The sequence below is a fragment of the Chanodichthys erythropterus genome, chromosome 19 (assembly GCF_024489055.1).
Source record: "Chanodichthys erythropterus isolate Z2021 chromosome 19, ASM2448905v1, whole genome shotgun sequence".
Classification (NCBI taxonomy): Eukaryota; Metazoa; Chordata; class Actinopteri; order Cypriniformes; family Xenocyprididae; genus Chanodichthys; species Chanodichthys erythropterus.
The window spans coordinates 30,079,480-30,097,806 of record NC_090239.1 but is presented as its reverse complement, the minus strand read 5'-3'; the positions used below and the strand labels follow the sequence as shown (position 1 = coordinate 30,097,806).

The 18,327-nt window shown below is 35.8% G+C and overlaps 2 protein-coding genes across 2 annotated transcripts in view; one reads left to right on the top strand and one right to left on the bottom strand.

Annotated features, from left to right (window-relative positions):
* Positions 1-18,327, bottom strand: part of tubgcp2 (tubulin gamma complex component 2) — a 58,951-nt gene that overhangs the window by 21,436 nt on the left and 19,188 nt on the right. The gene's annotated exons all lie outside the window — the stretch shown is intronic.
* The window catches only part of LOC137007554 (galanin receptor 2a), a 31,098-nt gene continuing 15,754 nt past the window's right edge, over positions 2,984-18,327 (top strand). Inside the window, exons 1-2 of the mRNA XM_067369092.1 lie at positions 2,984-3,303; positions 8,650-9,900. Coding sequence (XP_067225193.1) covers positions 2,984-3,303; positions 8,650-9,900 — 1,571 coding nt within the window. The remainder of the gene's footprint in view (positions 3,304-8,649; positions 9,901-18,327) is intronic.

Sequence of the window (18,327 nt, the reverse complement as noted above, 5' to 3'; positions counted from 1 at the left end):
TTGATGTCTGTCAGTCTTATAATGTTAGTGAATGGTCACACAGAGTCAATAAACACGCACAGACTAATCCAAATTAAACCCTGCGGCTCGTGACGACACATTGATGTCCTAAGACACGAAACAATCGGTTTGTGTGAGAAACTTTTTTTTACCTCTAATACACCACTATGTCCAACTGCTTTCAGCATTCGCTTGGTGATGTCTGATCGCGTTCTGGCAACCGAAGTGATGTCTGGCACTCATTGATTGAAGTATATGTGCGAGACATCACTTCCGTTGTCAGAGCGCGATCAGACATCACCAAGCGAATGCTGAACGCAGTTGGACATAGTGGTGTATTAGAGGTAAAGAATGATATAAATACTGTTCGTTTTCTCACACAAACTGATCGTTTCGTGTCTTAGGACATCAATGTGTCGTCACGAGCCGCAGGGTTTAATTTGGATTAGTCTGTGCATGTTTGACTCTTATAGATTGTGTGACCATTCACTCTTATTATTTGACTCACAGACGGCAGCAGTTGGAGTTAAAAATCATCATTTGTGTTCTACTGAAGAAAAAGTCACCTACATCTTGGATGCTCTAGGGGTAATTAGATAAACATCAAATTTTCATTTTTGGGTGAACTATCCCTTTAATATGTAATTTAGGCAGTGGAAAGGAGTGATACAAATACTTTTTGTGAAGGATGACAATTTTCTATCACTAACAGAAGATAATCACTGTGACCAATAAATGCAATGAACTTGCTTATTGAGTGGAGGACAAACTACACCACTGCAGTGCATTTAGATTAGGCATTGCTTTATGATGTAAAGAAAGTAAAAAATATGTGGGCTAAATCTATTTGTTCCATCAGGTGTGATGGAAATTGTCGAATGAATCTTTTTGCAAGACAGTGACGCTCAAATCACATCATTTGCCTTCCTATACTTTACTAAAGCAGTGTCTGATATGACGAACAAATCATTATTAGTTCTCAAATTAGTCATGTTGTAGGTTGAAGCTGACATGTCAGCATGATGTGAATGAGTGAATAAAAACACTTTGACAGCAGGCCGGTTATGTAAGTCTGTTCATCACTGCTGCTTGGTGGATTGGAACACAATGTGTTAGTTTTGAGGTGTGTGAAGAAGAAATAATAAGGATTTCTGTTCTTAAATAATAAAATAGCAAAGGCAATTAAGGCAAATGTACAGTCATGTTATGATTTGTTAAAAATGTCATATATAAAATGTAACAACAGGCATAAGAACAAAACGTCTTTGAGAACACATTGTAATGTGGCCTTGAGTGGCTTATTGCTTTCATAAATGGTGGCAACAGCAATATGATAAAAGACACAAATGTTCAAACGATAATTACATTTATTCATAATGAACGATTCTTCTGCCAAGTGAAATAGCTCATTAGCCTCTAACAGTGGCTGTTTATAGCAACGGCTTCGAACATGACTAATGCAATGAGATTTTATAGACGGAACTAATGATTTTATATTGTTTTTGCATTTTCTTATATGTGCTTGAAAAATCATCGCTGCAAAATCACTGTAAAAAGTGACAACAAGTTGATTGACCTTTTTTGATGACCTAATATTGAATCACCATTTAGTCAAAGACAAAACCAATCACAGTTTTTGTCAGGCACTTCTGCACCACGCAATACGTAATCAAGTTGGAAAGGTCACGCGTGACAATGGCGGAAATACCGCGCAAGTGTTTACAAAGCAAATGTGCGAAGATTAAGTCAAACGGCCTTAACAAATATAGGTAAAACAACGATGTCGGATGAGTTTTTCGACCTACTGCGGTACGCCCTTTCCATGTAAATGCAAGGCGCATCGCAGAACTAGTGCAAGACTAGCATTTGTGGTTAAAAAGTATATATATATATATATATATATATATATATATATATATATATATATATATATATATATATATAGAAAATGAGGGATTGTTTCGCTAGATAAGACCCTTATTTGCTATGTAGAGCCCTTTGAAGCTACACTGAAACTGCACTTTGGACCTTATAAGTCCACTATATGGAGAAAAATCCTGGAATGTTTTCCTCAAAAACCTTAATTTCATTTCGACTGAAGAAAGAAAGACATAAACAGCTTGGATGACATGGGGGTGAGTAAATTATCAGGAAATTTGAATGTACATTTTAGTGCCATCAGAATGATAAGTCCTTGTGTCATTGTTCACAAAGATAGTCAAAATGCTTAGCCATATTGTCAATATAACAGTACTCTGATAGTATTTCATGATGTAAACTGATGATGACGGTTTTGCTGACAGTGATTGTAAATGCACAAGACAGCATTTTTTTGTATGGCAAAAAATATTTTCAGCAGTACAAATTTACACATTACTGTAGGAAGGGTATTGATTGGAAGAGACTGGTAAGTTGATGATGCCGGTGGGAAACTCCAGTTGCACGCTCCAGCAATACATTGCTATGTCTGGTGGGTTCCCCCATGATGATGGGGATGGTCGAAGAGGTCTTTGACATCATCACCTGCATGCCCACTCCTCATGTTCCAGGATGTCCACCCAGAGGACCTCACACCTGAGCCCACCGCAGACTCAGAGCCAGTGCCCACCACGAAACCAGTGCCTAAGCCCGTCAAGGACCTAAAGCCAGAGCCAAGGATTGCCAAGTCTGACCAGTTGTATGAGCCGGTGCTTACGTCCTTCCAGGAGCTTTCATCCCAGAGCCTGATCCTGTAATGGAGTCTGACCAGGTGCAAGAGCCAGCAACAATGTCCATCTTGAAGGGTGTGTTAGTGGAATTTGAAGGCATGTAGTGGAGTCCCATCCATCCTCCCATCACTGAAGTGAGTGTGCTGTGCTCGGTTCCCATTGAGATATTTGAGAAACTGGAAAGGATCTGTTCCCTGAGTCTCCAATCCCTGCAGATCGCATCCAGTCTCCAATCGCTCCTGGTCCCACCTAGCTCCAAGTCTCCTTTGTCAGTGATGGTCCTGTCCAGCCTCCAACTCCCTCCTCCTCTGCCAACGGCATCCAGTTCCTTGGCCCCACCTCCGCTGACTCCCTTCAGCCCTTTGGCTCCTTCTTCACTGGCTCTGCCCTGCTGCTTGCATCTGCCTTGGGCTTCCAGGTCTCTAGCTCTGCCCTGGTGTTTCAAACTCCTAGCTACACCTCAGGCCTCCAAGTCCTCCGGCTTCACCTTGGCTCTAGTCTCGGGTAGCCAGACCTTCAGACCGATAGCAGAAGGTCTGGACTTCATCGCAGCTTTCATTGACCAAGGACTGCCCAAGAGAAGTTTGACTGATAAGTAATGCAACCAATGTAATGCATAGTTAAAATGTTGTTGCCCAGAGAGAAAAACAAATGTGTGGAGCTTGAGGAAATAACACATGTGAGAGGAAAGTTGGCGTATTTTCTCTGGTTTTAATAAAATTACTTAAACATTGTAACACTTGTCCGCATACATGGGGATTGAGTGAGACAAAGGATACGAATAAACATTCAACATTTGTCACAAATAGTAAAAGGAATAAAAGGAAAAGAGTACAAGGTCAGTAGAGTGGTTATTTTAGTTCTCCTGCTCACCATTCACATCTTTCTCAGATGCACACACTCTAAGCACAAGTGCAGTTCTCAGTCTACCTCAAATTACTGTAAATGCTCTAAGTGACCATTACACCAATCATAGTTCATTTTGTTTCACGTCATATTTTGGGGAGTGACAAAGTTCAAAGTGTCAATTCGATATCCCTACAATAAAAGACATGTATGCATCCAATAAATTATTCATTCAAGAATGTTGTGCTAGTTTACTGTAACAATATAACCGCAAACTTCACATACATTTGAAAATCCAGCGTTTAGTTGATCCTGGTAAGTACTCATTATCACAGTTGTAAACACGACACCGTTCTTCTTCCATGATGGGGTTTGGCGTCACACATTTGTTTCCGGGTGGACCGTTAAAGAATAGTCTGTGGGCATCTGAGGCTGAGACTACCTTGGCTCCACGCTCGATGTGCTTCACCGTGGTCCCTCATCCCTCCGTCTCTACCTTGGTCAGTCATCTCCCTCCGACGAGTCTGCGGTTCTGCCTCAGCCTTCCAGTCCATAGGTGTCGCCCTGGGTCTTCGTCTCCTTGGCTCTGCCTGGGTCTGTACCTCTCCCAGCCCCACCACAGTCAATCAGGCTCCTGGCACTTCCTCACCCCTTCGGTTCCACCGTGGGCCTTCGTCCTGATGGCTCTGCTCGGGGTTAATCCTTGGCTTCTCCCTCTCTCGTCTCCTCTCTTGCTCCTTCTTACATCATCTCCTCCTTGATGACTCCCTCTGTCATTCTCCAGAGCTCCCATTCTCCTGAGCATTCCTTGGCTTATTACAGTTTTTCTCAATCGCTTTGGCTCAATTCTCGAAAAATACTTTTTTTTCTCTGAACAATTAGTCTCTTGTTCACATCAGATTTGGATTTCTTATAGATTCAAGACATTTGTGTTTTGGCACACGTGTGCAAAAGAGTAAGTACAATTGTATATAATTTACACAATACTAAATGCACATGGATTGTTGATCAAAATTGATGAGTTGATTCTCAGTGAAACTGTCAAACTCTTCACAACTTCCAAACATTCTTTTATCATATGAGCCTTCACATGCAAAATGATCCATTCAGTTATCAAAATCTATCAGACATGCATGTATATTCCATAAATACCTATGAAATGGAATATTTATAATATCTGCTGAATTGGCAAATGGCCTACCATTTTAATGAAATAGGAATAACAATCTTACCAATCAACCAATCAAGTTTGGAAGCACATAGGCTCTATGAAGTTTGCCCAACACAATCACTGCACACAATCCCTAAACAACTTTCAATTTACATGTAACACATTTCTACAAAAATAAATGTGCTGTATAAGTAAAAATGTTTGGTCCCACTTTATATTAGGTGTCTTTAACTACTTTGTACTAACATTTATTGTAAATCATTTGATACAATGCACTTATTGTACTTATTTAAAAAATAAAAAATACAGTTGTAATTACACTGTTGAGCCTTCTGTTACCCCTTAACCCACCCTTAAACCTACCCATACCACTAAACATGTTTCTATCCACCTCAATAGCAGCAAATGTGTTTTGCAATACAATGTGAATACAGTAAGTAAACCATACTTTATTTTTGATGTAAGTACATAGTAGATAAGAACACATAATATAAAGTGTGACCGAATGTCCATTTTCTTTTTGACTTTTCCTTGTAAATTTTTACCTACTGCTGATACACAAGAGCATTGAGCACTGACATTATTGTACAGTGTAGAAAACATACAGTGTCAACTAAAAAGTAGAAAACACGTGCAATTTGTATATTAAAGGTGCCCTAGAATCAAAAATTTAATTTATATTGGCATAGTTGAATAACAAGAGTTCAGTACAAGGAAAGACATACATTGAGTTTCAAACCCCATTGCTTCCTCCTTCTTATATAAATCTCATTTGTTTAAAAGACTTCCGGAAAACACGCGGATCTCAACATAACACCGACTGTTACGTAACAGTCGGGATTATTAATATGTATGACCCCAATATTTGCATATATGCCAGCCCATGTTCAAGGCATTAGACAAGGAAAGGCAGTATTCACATCTGGATCTGTGCACAGACAAGGTAAGCAAGCAAGAACAACAGCGAAAAATGGCAGATGGAGCAATAATAACTGACATGATCAATGATATCATGTTATTTTTAGTGATATTTGTAAAATGTCTTTATAAATGTTTCGTTAGCATGTTGCTAATGTGAAATGTGGTTAAAGTTACCATCGTTTCTTACTGTATTCACGGAGACAAGAGAGCCGTCGCAATTTTCATTTTTAAACATGTGCAGACTGTATAATGCATAAACACAACTTCATTCTTTATAAATCTCTCCAACAGTGTAGCATTAGCCGTTAGCCACAGAGCATAGCCTCAAACTCATACAGAATCAAACGTGAACATCAAAATAAATACTTTACTCACATAATTCGAAGCATGCATACAGCATGCATGACGAACATCTTGTAAAGATCCATTTGAGGGTTATATTAGCTGTGTGAACTTTGTAAATGCACTGTAATATAGTCGACAGCTCGTGTGGCAGGGAGCAGGCCATTTAAAGTGGCGGCGCGCTGCCAAAATCAGTGTATAGTTAATGATGCCCCAAAATAGGCAGTTAAAAAAATTAATTTAAAAAAAATCTATGGGGTATTTTGAACTGAAACTTCACAGACACATTCAGGAGACACCTTAGACTTATATTACATCTTGTGAAAAAGCATTCTTGGGCACCTTTAAGATTATATAAAGCTTCTACAGATTTTGACCAGTGTGGCTCACACGATGACAAAAACACTTGTTATTTTGGTGGCACTGGCCAATTTACTGACAGAAAAACTAGGGTTAGAAACATGAATTAAATGTTTTAAGTAATTTTGCAGACATGCAATAGCTTTCTGATGTTTCAGCGGACAGTTGTGACAATTGCACTTACAGTTTAGAAAATGTTAAACCTGTTGCAGAATGTGCCAAAACAATTGAGAAAAACCGTAAAGACAGTTTATTCATTTAATTCCGGGTCAAACTCCTCTTCTACCGCTTCCTCTGTTTTGCCTCTCTGCCCTTCTAGCATGCATCCTTACTCCTCTTTTTCTTCCCAACTGTTGACCCTGTTCATTTACTTGTTGTTCTTCCATTATCACACTGTAAAAAATGACCGTGATTTTAACAGTAAAAGACTGTAAAAATGCTGCGGTGAAAAACTGTCAATTGGTTTACAGAAAGTTTCCGTACTATATACGGTGAATAACTGTAATAGATCTAACGGTACTTTTAATGTAATTTTACGGTAAAATACCATTAAATTCACAGTTTTTGAAAGTGAAAAATAACAATTCATTGTAAAATTTACAGTGAAAAAACTTAAATTGGCATTCCCACAATTCCCTGCGTGACACTTCACATTTGATATATTTTTGTTGAAATAACTCTGTTTCTTCTTAGTTTTTCTCATTTTTTTTCTAATCAGTTATGTACATTAGGGTTTTATGTTACATCTAATGTTGTTAAATTAATGTTTATTGCATTTTTAAAATTTCATGCATGTTACCATGATGGTGTTTAGTGTGTGTGTGAATGACACTGTGTGCTCCTTCTATATATTAGTATTGTCTTCCTCAGCTTGTGGAAAAGCTGCTTGTGATGAACTTTGATTCATCATGTGACTTTCATCACCACTGTGTTTGGTGACTGTCAGTGTATTATAAAGATACAAAACAGATATTAGTACTTCATTAGATTGGTAAATTAACATTATATCAGTTAATGAAATATGTTATTTTACCGTAAATTTTACTGGGATTTTTTACAGTGTACTGAAATCCAAAGTTAAATATACATATTTAAAATGTAAAATTCACATGTAACTCCATAAGTATGTTTACGGTTTGATGTCATTTTTACAGTATTGTTCTGGTAACCACAGCTGCTGGTATTTTTCCGTAGAAACAAAAGGATTTTTTTTACAGTGCAGAATTTGCATAGTGTCTATGTGTTTAGCAAATGATGGGTCATGAAATGACCTCTGAGTTATTTTAGAGAACTGATTAATCATTGGTTGATATAATGCTTTACATTTACATTAGTTAAATTCCAGATTCACCTGTGCAATTCATCAAATCAGGACACATTTACAAAAAACAGTCTAATTGAAATGTATAGAAAATACGCTTAATAAATTAAGACTAGTTTAACCATTTTGCATGTAATGATTTATGCTATGAATTAATGAATTTTGGGGAAACTATTCAACAGAGAACCAGTATAATATTTGATCAATACGACAAGCAATTGTTAATGTAGGAAACGGCAGACAGTTGTGTATAATCAATAGCATGAATGTACCAAAGCACCAGAAATGTGTTCAATAGAAGGAGAAATTGCTTTTATGATGTGCTCAAGTGAGTAGATGGTGGAGGATGAACAAGTAATTTTGAGAATTCCAAATGTGATTTGAGAAATATACCAAAGCGACTGTGAAAAACCTGTAATTTAGATATTACATGAAACACATTGCAGGTTAACTGACAAAGCATTGTTGGAGTGAATAATTTGGGGAATATGTGCTCATGACTGAAAATATATTTTCATGATCTTGTTTATCATACACTTCTACATTTGGTTAATAACTGTCAGATGTGAGAAAGAGTAAGTGAGAGACATTAGTGTGTGTGTGTTCCTGTGTGGTGGCTGTTTGCCTTTAATGAAGGTGTGGAACAGTATCGCACACTCCCACAAAACACATCATTTACTTAGCTGTCTAAATGAGGACATTTCATTTACTTTTATTGTATTTATACAATGCTAATTATACTTGCTATTTAACAACTCTTATCCACAAATAATATTTTGTGCATATTTAGAATTTTAAAAACATTTTATTTCACATTTCATTATATTGTATTGAGATAGATAGATGTGTTACATATTATATGAGAACATATATATATATATATATATATATATATATATATATATATATATATATATATATATATATATATATATATATATTCCTTTGGTGAATCATTTCTCTTTTATCATGTTCCTCAGGGTGGGGGCGTTATGGAGATCCTCAAATAGCGGATGGTCAGATGAAATGGCACACAGAGGAAACATGAACACCTCGAGCATTTACGGCACATTCGGACGCTTGTTCCCTAACAACTTTTCTCTTTGGGAGCACCTCCAGAAGAACTGGACTACCCATGGTTTGACGCCTTTCTCCATCGACTTTCTTTTTGCGGGACATGAACCTGACACAATAGTTTTAATGGTGATGTATATGATATCATTCGTGACCGGACTGGTGGGGAATATAATGGCTCTGTGGGTCCTGACGCGCCGGAGGAATCGCTTGTCTGGAGCTTCAGCCACCAGAAGACTCCTGGTCAACCTGGCGGTGTGTGACATGATGGTAGTCTGCGTCTGCATGCCGGTTAATTTAGGACATCAGGTGTATAACGCGTGGGTGTTTGGCGACTTTCTGTGTCGAGCTGTGCCGTTCGTTCAAGCGGTATCAGTCTCTGCCAGTGTTCTGAGTCTGGCCGTGATCAGTTTGAACAGATACTACAGCGTCCACAGTCCCCTGCACGCCAGATCTTTCTTTACGGCCAGGAGAATGATATGCATGATAGCCGTGGTGTGGATTGTATCTTCTGCACTATGCTTGCCATTGTTTTTCATGAACACGACTAAGACGCTTTCCCTGCTAGACGGACTGCATACAGTGACCGTGTGCGTGGAGAGCTGGTCTAAAGTCAAACTGCGCCAGGGTTACAACTTTTTACTCTTCTGCGCGTTATATGGATTCCCAGTGGTCTTTAACCTGGTCATTTGCTTTTTGACCTGCTGGAAATTGAGTAGAGGTGGCACATCATCAATATCAGATCCCAACCAGCTCGCGCTAACCTCTTCAACATCGCGCCTGCAAACGCGCAAGAGGATCGCCAAAATGGTCTTTGCGCTCGTGCTGCTGTTCACTTTCTCCTGGCTGCCGCTCTATGCCGTGGACATCTGGATCGACTCCCACATTCCCAGCTCTCCTGATCGACATGATGAGCTGAGCAACGTTGAACATAATTGGATTCTCCAGAGCAGACCCTTTGCGCAATGGCTGGGTCTCACCAACTCATCCCTCAATCCTCTTTGCTACTGCTTTGTTGGAAACTTGTACAGATCGGCCAGAAGATTTAGAGAAAGCTACAGAGAGAAGATTTCATCTGTCATGAGTCTGACCAATAAGTCTTCAATGAGAAATTCGTCCTCTAAAATCCAGCAGCGCAACTCTGGCTCATCTGGGAGGTTTGCTTCAGAAACGAGGAGCGACACTGTTTTCAGACTTACCAGAAGTAAAAGCTTGTCTGCCACGACTGTGTGTGAGAGTATTTGACTGGGGGAGAAGGAGAATACAGACAGACTTGAAACCATGGGAAAAGGGTGATGCTTTATAATAACTTTTATCGATAAATCATTAACAAATATATAATACTTAATAGAATAGTAGTACATGTACATTTCAATATATTTTTTAAAGGAGTAGCCTAATAATAGTAATTATTCAAAGTTATTATAAAGTGTTACTGTGAATTATCTTGGCTATTTTGTTGTAATTATTTTCTGTTAAATAAATGACTACCAGATTTGTTCTGAAAATAGTGAATGTGAGTGGAAAATTGCAGTCTGATATGGAAGGAAACCCAGAATGTGTGGCTCAAGCCAGGATTAATGGTACCGCTGAGGGGCTTTAGCCTTGACATGTGGTTGTCTGTTATTCCACCAACTACTCCCCACTAGAAATTGAAAGATCCCTGTATAATAAATATTCTGTTAGCCTATACATTTTGACTGTACCACATTTACAGTCTTTCTGAAGACACAAGAAATTTAGATTTATAGCTCTTATTTGGTGGGCAGAACAATTTTCTTACAAAAAAAAGGGTTCTTTATTGGAATCTATATTGTACATCTATGGCATCTTTCCAGTCCTCCATTCTTTCCCAGCTAACAGGGAACGTTCTCAGAATCTTGGCTTTCGAATTTAATGTTAAAGTTCATTAATGGAACATTCGTTCAAAGTTATCTGGTCTAATAATGTTCTCAAAACATTAGCACAAAAACATAATTTTTTTTTTTTTTTAAAGTAATGTTCTCATAATAACTGCTGAATGATAAATTGGAATATTTCCTTAACTTTTGCATAGAACGTTTTAAAACATTTTTAAAACATTTTTTAAAAAAAAATGAGAATATTCAGAAATAATGTTTTCATAATGCAATGGGAACATCAGCAAAACGTTCTTAGAACATTTATTGGTCCCAGGTGAAAAAAAAAGTTCACTTCTATAATGTACTTAAAGTGCTCTATTTTCGCACACTAATTTTGTACTTAATATACTAAAAAAAATCTTCTTTAGTACTAATTAAGAAGTGTAATCGTGTGCTATTTTGAGACACCATGTCTAAAATGAACTAAAATGTGCTTTAATATACTATCTCTGTATTTAAAAAATGTATTTAGCTACCACTTGTAGTACACTATGGGTTCAAATGTAATGTAAGTGGTATCTAAATACTTTTTTTAAATACAGAGATTAGTATATTAAAAGTACAGTTTAGTTCATATTTCATGGTGTCTCAAAATAGCACCGTTGACTACAGTTAGATTTTCTTAAGATTATCTTAAGAAGTACTAAAGAGGAAATTTTAGTATATTAAGTACAAAATTAGTGCACGAAAATAGAGCACTTTAAGTACATTATAGAAATGTACTTTTTTTCACCTGGGGTTTCACTTTATTTTGATGGTCAGCACATTCTGTTGACTGTAACATTGCACCTATGTCTACTAACTCATTAGAGTGTTAGTAGACTTGTAGGGTTAGTAGAATAAGTTGACATTCAGTAGAATGTCTGTTGGGTGACCATCGCAATAAAGAGTTAGCAGATATTAAGCAGACAGTCTACTAATACTCTAATGACAGTTAGTAGACATAGTTGAAAAGTTACTTATAATCAAAAATGTTCAAAAAGGACCATCAAAATAAAGTGTTACCCATTTTAAAATGCTCTTCATACTTAGAAAAAATGTTTCTTTTAAGAGCTGTTCACTAGATACTTCTATGGCGATGCTGTGAAAACCCACTTTTGGAACCTTTATTTTTAAGAGTCAATGACAAATTAGAGATCTGTAGAGAACCATAATGCTGTTGTTTCAATGTTTGCCATCACACAAGTTAAAATTTTGAGGAAAAAAATGACTCTGTCGGAGAGTAATGGATTCATTCAGGTAATTTCCCTCTTCTAGTGTGACTAATATAGATGATCATTTTTTTGTCATGAAGATGGAGCACAGACAGTGAATAGTAACCCAGTAATTTTGACAAACACATCTCTTTAATTTTCTGTGCAATTAAATTAATTTCGCATTAATTAGTACAAATGGGATTCAAAGATTATCCTCAAGCGCAAAAGATTTTCTGTGCATGAAGATGTGATCTGTGCACACATGCTGGCTATATTCAGAAATAATAATTAAGGCAGATTCACATCATTAACTGAAAACTGACTGTGCATAATTTGCTTAAAAATTAATCCAGGCAAGATGCATCAATGCATCAGTGCTGATTGTCGTAATGACATTAGCTTCACTTTAGGTGCTGATTTTTTTTTTTTGTTTGTTTTTTTTAATACCCGAATAAGCCATGTAATGCTCTGCATTCAATTCATTTGATTGTTTTCGAGACAAAGCTTAGTATTTAATTTTCAATTAAACAGTAAAATGATGGTGTTGCCACAAAAATATTGTGTCTCTGAAATACCCATACATTGAAAAAAGAAAAAATATAATAGTCTTTCTTGATATCTCTGTCTTGCAAAATAGAAAAATTCTGTTTAAATGTAAAAACATTGCATTTGAATAATGTGTTGTCTCATGCTTGATAAAGCAATTAAAATGTCCTTGTTTAAAGCATAGCAAAAAACTATATCTCTATTTTTGCACATATATTAGGCCCACAGTTTTTTTCTCTTACGAGTGCTGAATAGCCCTGAATCATTATCATTATTTACAGTTATAGGCAGTGGAAACAGAGGGACTAGGACCTCTATTTTGCTCTAAAAGATCTCAAGAGTGTCTTATGATTACATTTATTTAAACTGAATGTCTAGCACAAATGGGTTCCCGTCAGTCATTCGAAATAAATGAGTGCCATAATGGATGTAGAGCCTCTGTTAATAACCTCAAAGAGCTTGTGCTGTCAACAATTCAGTCCTGTTTCAAGGCGAACTCACCCAAACTTGTCAACAAGGCTATACTTTACGTGAATGCATGTGCATTAGCAGGTAGTTGCTGAATCGCAGGTGTTTCATATACTGTATAAACTGAGGATGTGGCTGCAGCTGGTGATGAGGCCAGAACCAGCACGTCCAGAGCAATTAGGCTTTGACTATTTTATTTTACTAAACTTTATTTTATTATTCATTATAATGAAGACATGTTTTTGATCTAGACCTTGATTTAGACCTCCCCATCCCTCGCTCATAGCAGAGTGACGGTTGGAGGGGAGTGGTTAAGGATATTCAACCCAAGCCGTTAAACTGATGTCATCAGAGAAGGAACGCCAATCCAGAGCAGAAGCAAATTTTCAGATTTTGATTAAAGATTACAACAAAAAAAAAAATTTTCTGTGTATTAAAGGGGTCATATGTACGGAAGCCCTGAACCGCATGGTGAAAAAAAAAAAAAAAAAAACTTGGTAGGGAGGAAAAAAAAAATCGAAAAGTTATCTCGTTATTTCAACATAATAAGTCGTTATAACGACATAATATCTCGTTATTTCAACATAATAAGTCGTTGTAACGACATAATATCTCGTTATTTCAACATAATAAGTCGTTGTAACGACATAATATCTCGTTATTTCAACATAATAAGTCGTTATAACGACATAATATCTCGTTATTTCAACATAATAAGTCGTTGTAACGACATCATATCTCGTTATTTCAAGATATTAAGTCGTTATAACGACATAATATCTCGTTATTTCAACATAATAAGTCGTTATAACGACATAATAACTCTTCATTATCTATCAAGTATGATAAAGGACGTACACATGTTAACGTCCCCTGTGGCGCAACGCTAAATTATTGGACCGCCAGTCTAGCTTTTACTGCGATCGCCGCGGTTTCGAATCCGCCTTTTGCCGAGTTCGTTCTTCTCTAGTTTCACATCACATATCAAAAAAGGCATTTATTTTCAATAGAAATTAAAACAATGTTATAAAAGTGCAAATAACCTGCCTAACGAGTGTTTAATAACATTAAAAGTATTTATTGGGCAGGGTTAGCAGCATGTTCGATATTACCCACTAGAGGGCAGAATAAGACAGGGAATCAATTAAAGAATGCAATAGTTATGTTGAACTACTGTTACAATTTGGTGCTCCAAAATCCCAGAGGTTTATCATGGGAATTTGCGTTCATCCCAGGCTAACCTTTATTGAGGTTAAATTTATTAGACCATAAATTTATTAGACATCCTATTTATACTAAATGACAATAGCAGCATTTTCACGATATGCTATTTATACTAGGTGAAAATAGCGATATATTCTATTGACACCATGTAAAAGTAGCCTATCAGTTCTTTGCAAGAAGTGTAAATAGTATTTAGATGCTGTAGGCTAGTATTGGCAGATACTGTACCTCAGTATTTTTGTACAGGATGCAATAATATCATATAGAGTGATTATATTTATTAAAATTATTAAATGGATGCTGCATTATTGGGAGAATAAAACCCCTCCACTTTCCACCAACCCTACTCAATGAACACTTTTAATATTATTAAACACTTGTTCACATTTTATTTCCACTTTTTGAACATTATTTTCATTTTATTGAAAATGTATATGATGAGAAAATAGGAGTGAGCTCTATTATTGGGTGAGCTCTGCAAAATGCTGATTCTACCCCGCAGCGATCGCTGTAAAAGCCAAAATCTGAAACCCTTCATGCTATTGTTACGCCACTGAATACATCGAAATACAACTGTCCCTTTTTAAACTTCAGTGGCCCAACCAGACACTGGAGCTATACTGTAAAGAGTGTTTGTCAACAAGGGACGCTATTTGCACTTACTGTAAATAGACACTCCGTGTCCTATTATTTCAATATATTAGCACCTATTTTGATTTTTATATCTTTAGAAAATATTACAAAGCAGTTTGTTTGCAAGCCCAGAATAAAAATAAAAAAAAAATAAAAAAACCCCTCTTAAAAACGTTTTTGGCCCCTGGACTAGTGCATCTCTATGTTTTATTATAGTTCAAATCAGATTGGACACCGGGCTGTAAGTTTGACACCCCTGACATTTGCACTGTAAATTGTTTTATTTACTATGGTCTAATAAATTTAACCTCAATAAAGGTTAGCCTGGGATGAACGCAAATTCCCATGATAAACCTCTGGGATTTTGGAGCACCAAATTGTAACAGTAGTTCAACATAACTATTGCGTTCTTTAATTGATTCCCTGTCTTATTCTGCCCTCTAGTGGGTAATATCGAACATGCTGCTAACCCTGCCCAATAAATACTTTTAATGTTATTAAACACTCGTTAGGCAGGTTATTTGCACTTTTATAACATTGTTTTAATTTCTATTGAAAATAAATGCCTTTTTTGATATGTGATGTGAAACTAGAGAAGAACGAACTCGGCAAAAGGCGGATTCGAAACCGCGGCGATCGCAGTAAAAGCTAGACTGGCGGGTCAATACTTTAGCGTTGCGCCACTGGGGACGTTAACACATGTATGTACTTTATCATACTTGATAGATAATGAAGAGTTATTATGTTGAAATGACAGGATATTATGTCGTTATAACGACTTATTATGTTGAAATAACGAGATATTATGTCGTTATAACGACTTAATATCTTGAAATAACGAGATATTATGTCGTTATAACGACTTATTATGTTGAAATAACGACTTATTATGTTGAAATAACGAGATATTATGTCGTTATAACGACTTATTATGTTGAAATAACGAGATATTATGTCGTTATAACAACTTATTATGTTGAAATAACGAGATAACTTTTCGTTTTTTTTTCCTCCCTACCAAGTTTTTTTTTTTTTTTTTTTTTCACCATGCGGTTCAGGGCTTCCGTACATATGTGCCACTTTTACAAGATGTAAAATAAGTCTCTGATGTCCCTAGAGTGTGTATGTGAAGTTTTAGCTCTAAATACCCTACAGATCATTTTTCATAGCATGTTAAATTTGTCACTTTTTGTGGGTGAGCAAAAATGCTCCATTTTTGTGTGTGTCCCTTTAAATGCAAATTGACTGCTGCTCCCAAGAAGAGGGCGGAGTTTCAAGAGCTCGTATTAGCAGTTCCGATAACCTCACGAAGACTTACTGAAAATGTCAGAAACTGTGCTGGATTTCCCGATAACGTTATCTCTTAGCGGCGCACGTTACGAAGACTCTAAAGGTAGACCTTAACTGAAGATATACCTTTTCTAGGCGTGTTCCCAGAACTACATGTTAGGAGGTTGCTTAAGGTATATCTTCTTAAGTGCGACGTTACCAGGTGCTGTCCATGGCAGCAGTGCTGAATTGGTTTATATCGATGGCTCGAGAATCGATAATTCATTCTATATAGGGGCTGCCTTCACTGCACTCAAAAAAAAAAAAAAGATTTTTTGATGCTGTTCAGTTTATTTAAACAATTTATTTTGATTCAACACCATTGTATCAGGTTTCTGGTTTAAATGTGATTGATTCATGTTAAACTGACTTGAAACTTGATGTTTTTATATTGGAATGACATGTTTCAATCAAGCAAACCCAACCAGGACTCAATCAAACAGAATTTTCATTTCCCATCATGCTTTGCAAAGGGGCTGAACTAGGAGTGTAAATGTTGAAATAAAGTGTTATTTTAAGCAGTTTTTAGGAAGATGAGAAAATGGAAAGACTTTTTAATGTTTACTGTTCTATTATGTTGGTATTTAAAAGTTTCTGTTAATTAATAGTTTTAGGGTTACAATTGTGGTGAATTGTTGCTGCTTAGGTTGAGGACCTGCTAACAAACTTTCAAATTACTTTAATAAGAAAGTAATCACTGTGGTAGTGCTCTGGGTTGCATTTCCCAAATGCATTGTAAGCCAATGTTGATTGTAAAACCATTGCCACCAATGGACTTATGATCAATTTAGGCAATTTAGGATGAATCCAGTATCACATCTAGATTTCTAACACAGAACATCACAAAAGTTATATAAATCACAGATTAATTGTAAAAATTAATTGTAAAAATCAATGTATAAGAAAACAATTTATTTATTTATTGCTTTTTATTTATTTTCCAAAACATTGCAAATTAGTTGGCTGACACTATTAAATTAAGCTGTGCCCAACCATAGTAAATAAGTTGAATCAACCTTAATAAATTAAGTTGACCCAACGTAAGTACATTAAATTGGAATAACAGAATTGCATCATGCTGAAATAAAGTAACTTAATCATGTGGAAATCCTTTCCAAGATTTTTTTATGTTTGTTCAAAGAGTTATTTTTTTGAGTGTGCGTTATGTGAGAAATCAGTGTTTTTCATAAAAAGAAGCACTTCAGAAGTATAAATTGCATTTACCAGGACTCAATGGATGTTATAAAAGTAATATCAACATGAGTTTAAGGCAAATGTTACTTTAGAACAAAGTTTTAATTCCTTGGAGACGCGTCATGCAGCTGACAGACATGTAGGTATTGTGTTTATATCGCGTTTTATTAAATTTTTTTCAAAATATTCCCAAACTTGTTAACTATAGCCTATCATGAATTTTATAATATATTCTGATTGTAAATTATGTGGAAGTGAATATGTTTTGTCACGCGATGAGTTTGCACGGCAATTTAGAGCTGTCGGATTTAAATCTTCCCCGAACTGGGAGACGAATAGAGTAAACTTTTTTGTTTCATACACAATGTGTATCTGATATGAATAAAACACTTTGTCAAATTATATAATTGAAAGTGTTATTATTGCAGCTTCCATAGACATAAGTGTATGGGATAACAAACAGTGTTAATTTTGACAGCAAATTTTAATTTTGTTTTAGTCATAGTCTTTTGACTAAAATGCCATTTAGTTTTAGTCATATTTTAGTCATCGGAAATTGTTTTAGTTTTAGTCTACTTTTACTTGACTAAATCTAGAGTAGATTTAGTTGACTAAAATATAATTTAGTTATATGGTACACCTGATATTCCCAAACTGTTTATGTTCACCCAACTGTACTCTGCTCGTTCAAGTGCAAAAAGATACGAAAGAGCAAAATTCAGTACTTTTCAGGGATTGACACACTTATCATTGATGTCTATAATAGTTTTCGTTTAAATTTTTGATTAGACTTGATTTTTAGTTTTTCTGTTTTTCTGCTTTTAACTAAAATTGTAATTTTAGTTAAAAGTTTTAGTAATTTGTGTTTATGCATTTTAGGTTTTGCTTTTAAATTTCTATAAGATTTTATTTCTGTTTGTTATTTTGATACCTCATGTTAAACTAAAGCTTAGAAACTAGATTAAAATAAATATATAAAAAAAAAGTAAACTTATTTTAGTTTTATTTTAGTTAACATCTATTTCAAGTAATGAACATTTCTTTGGTTTGAGGTTTAGTTTACTATAATAACCCTTATACTTGTAAAATATAT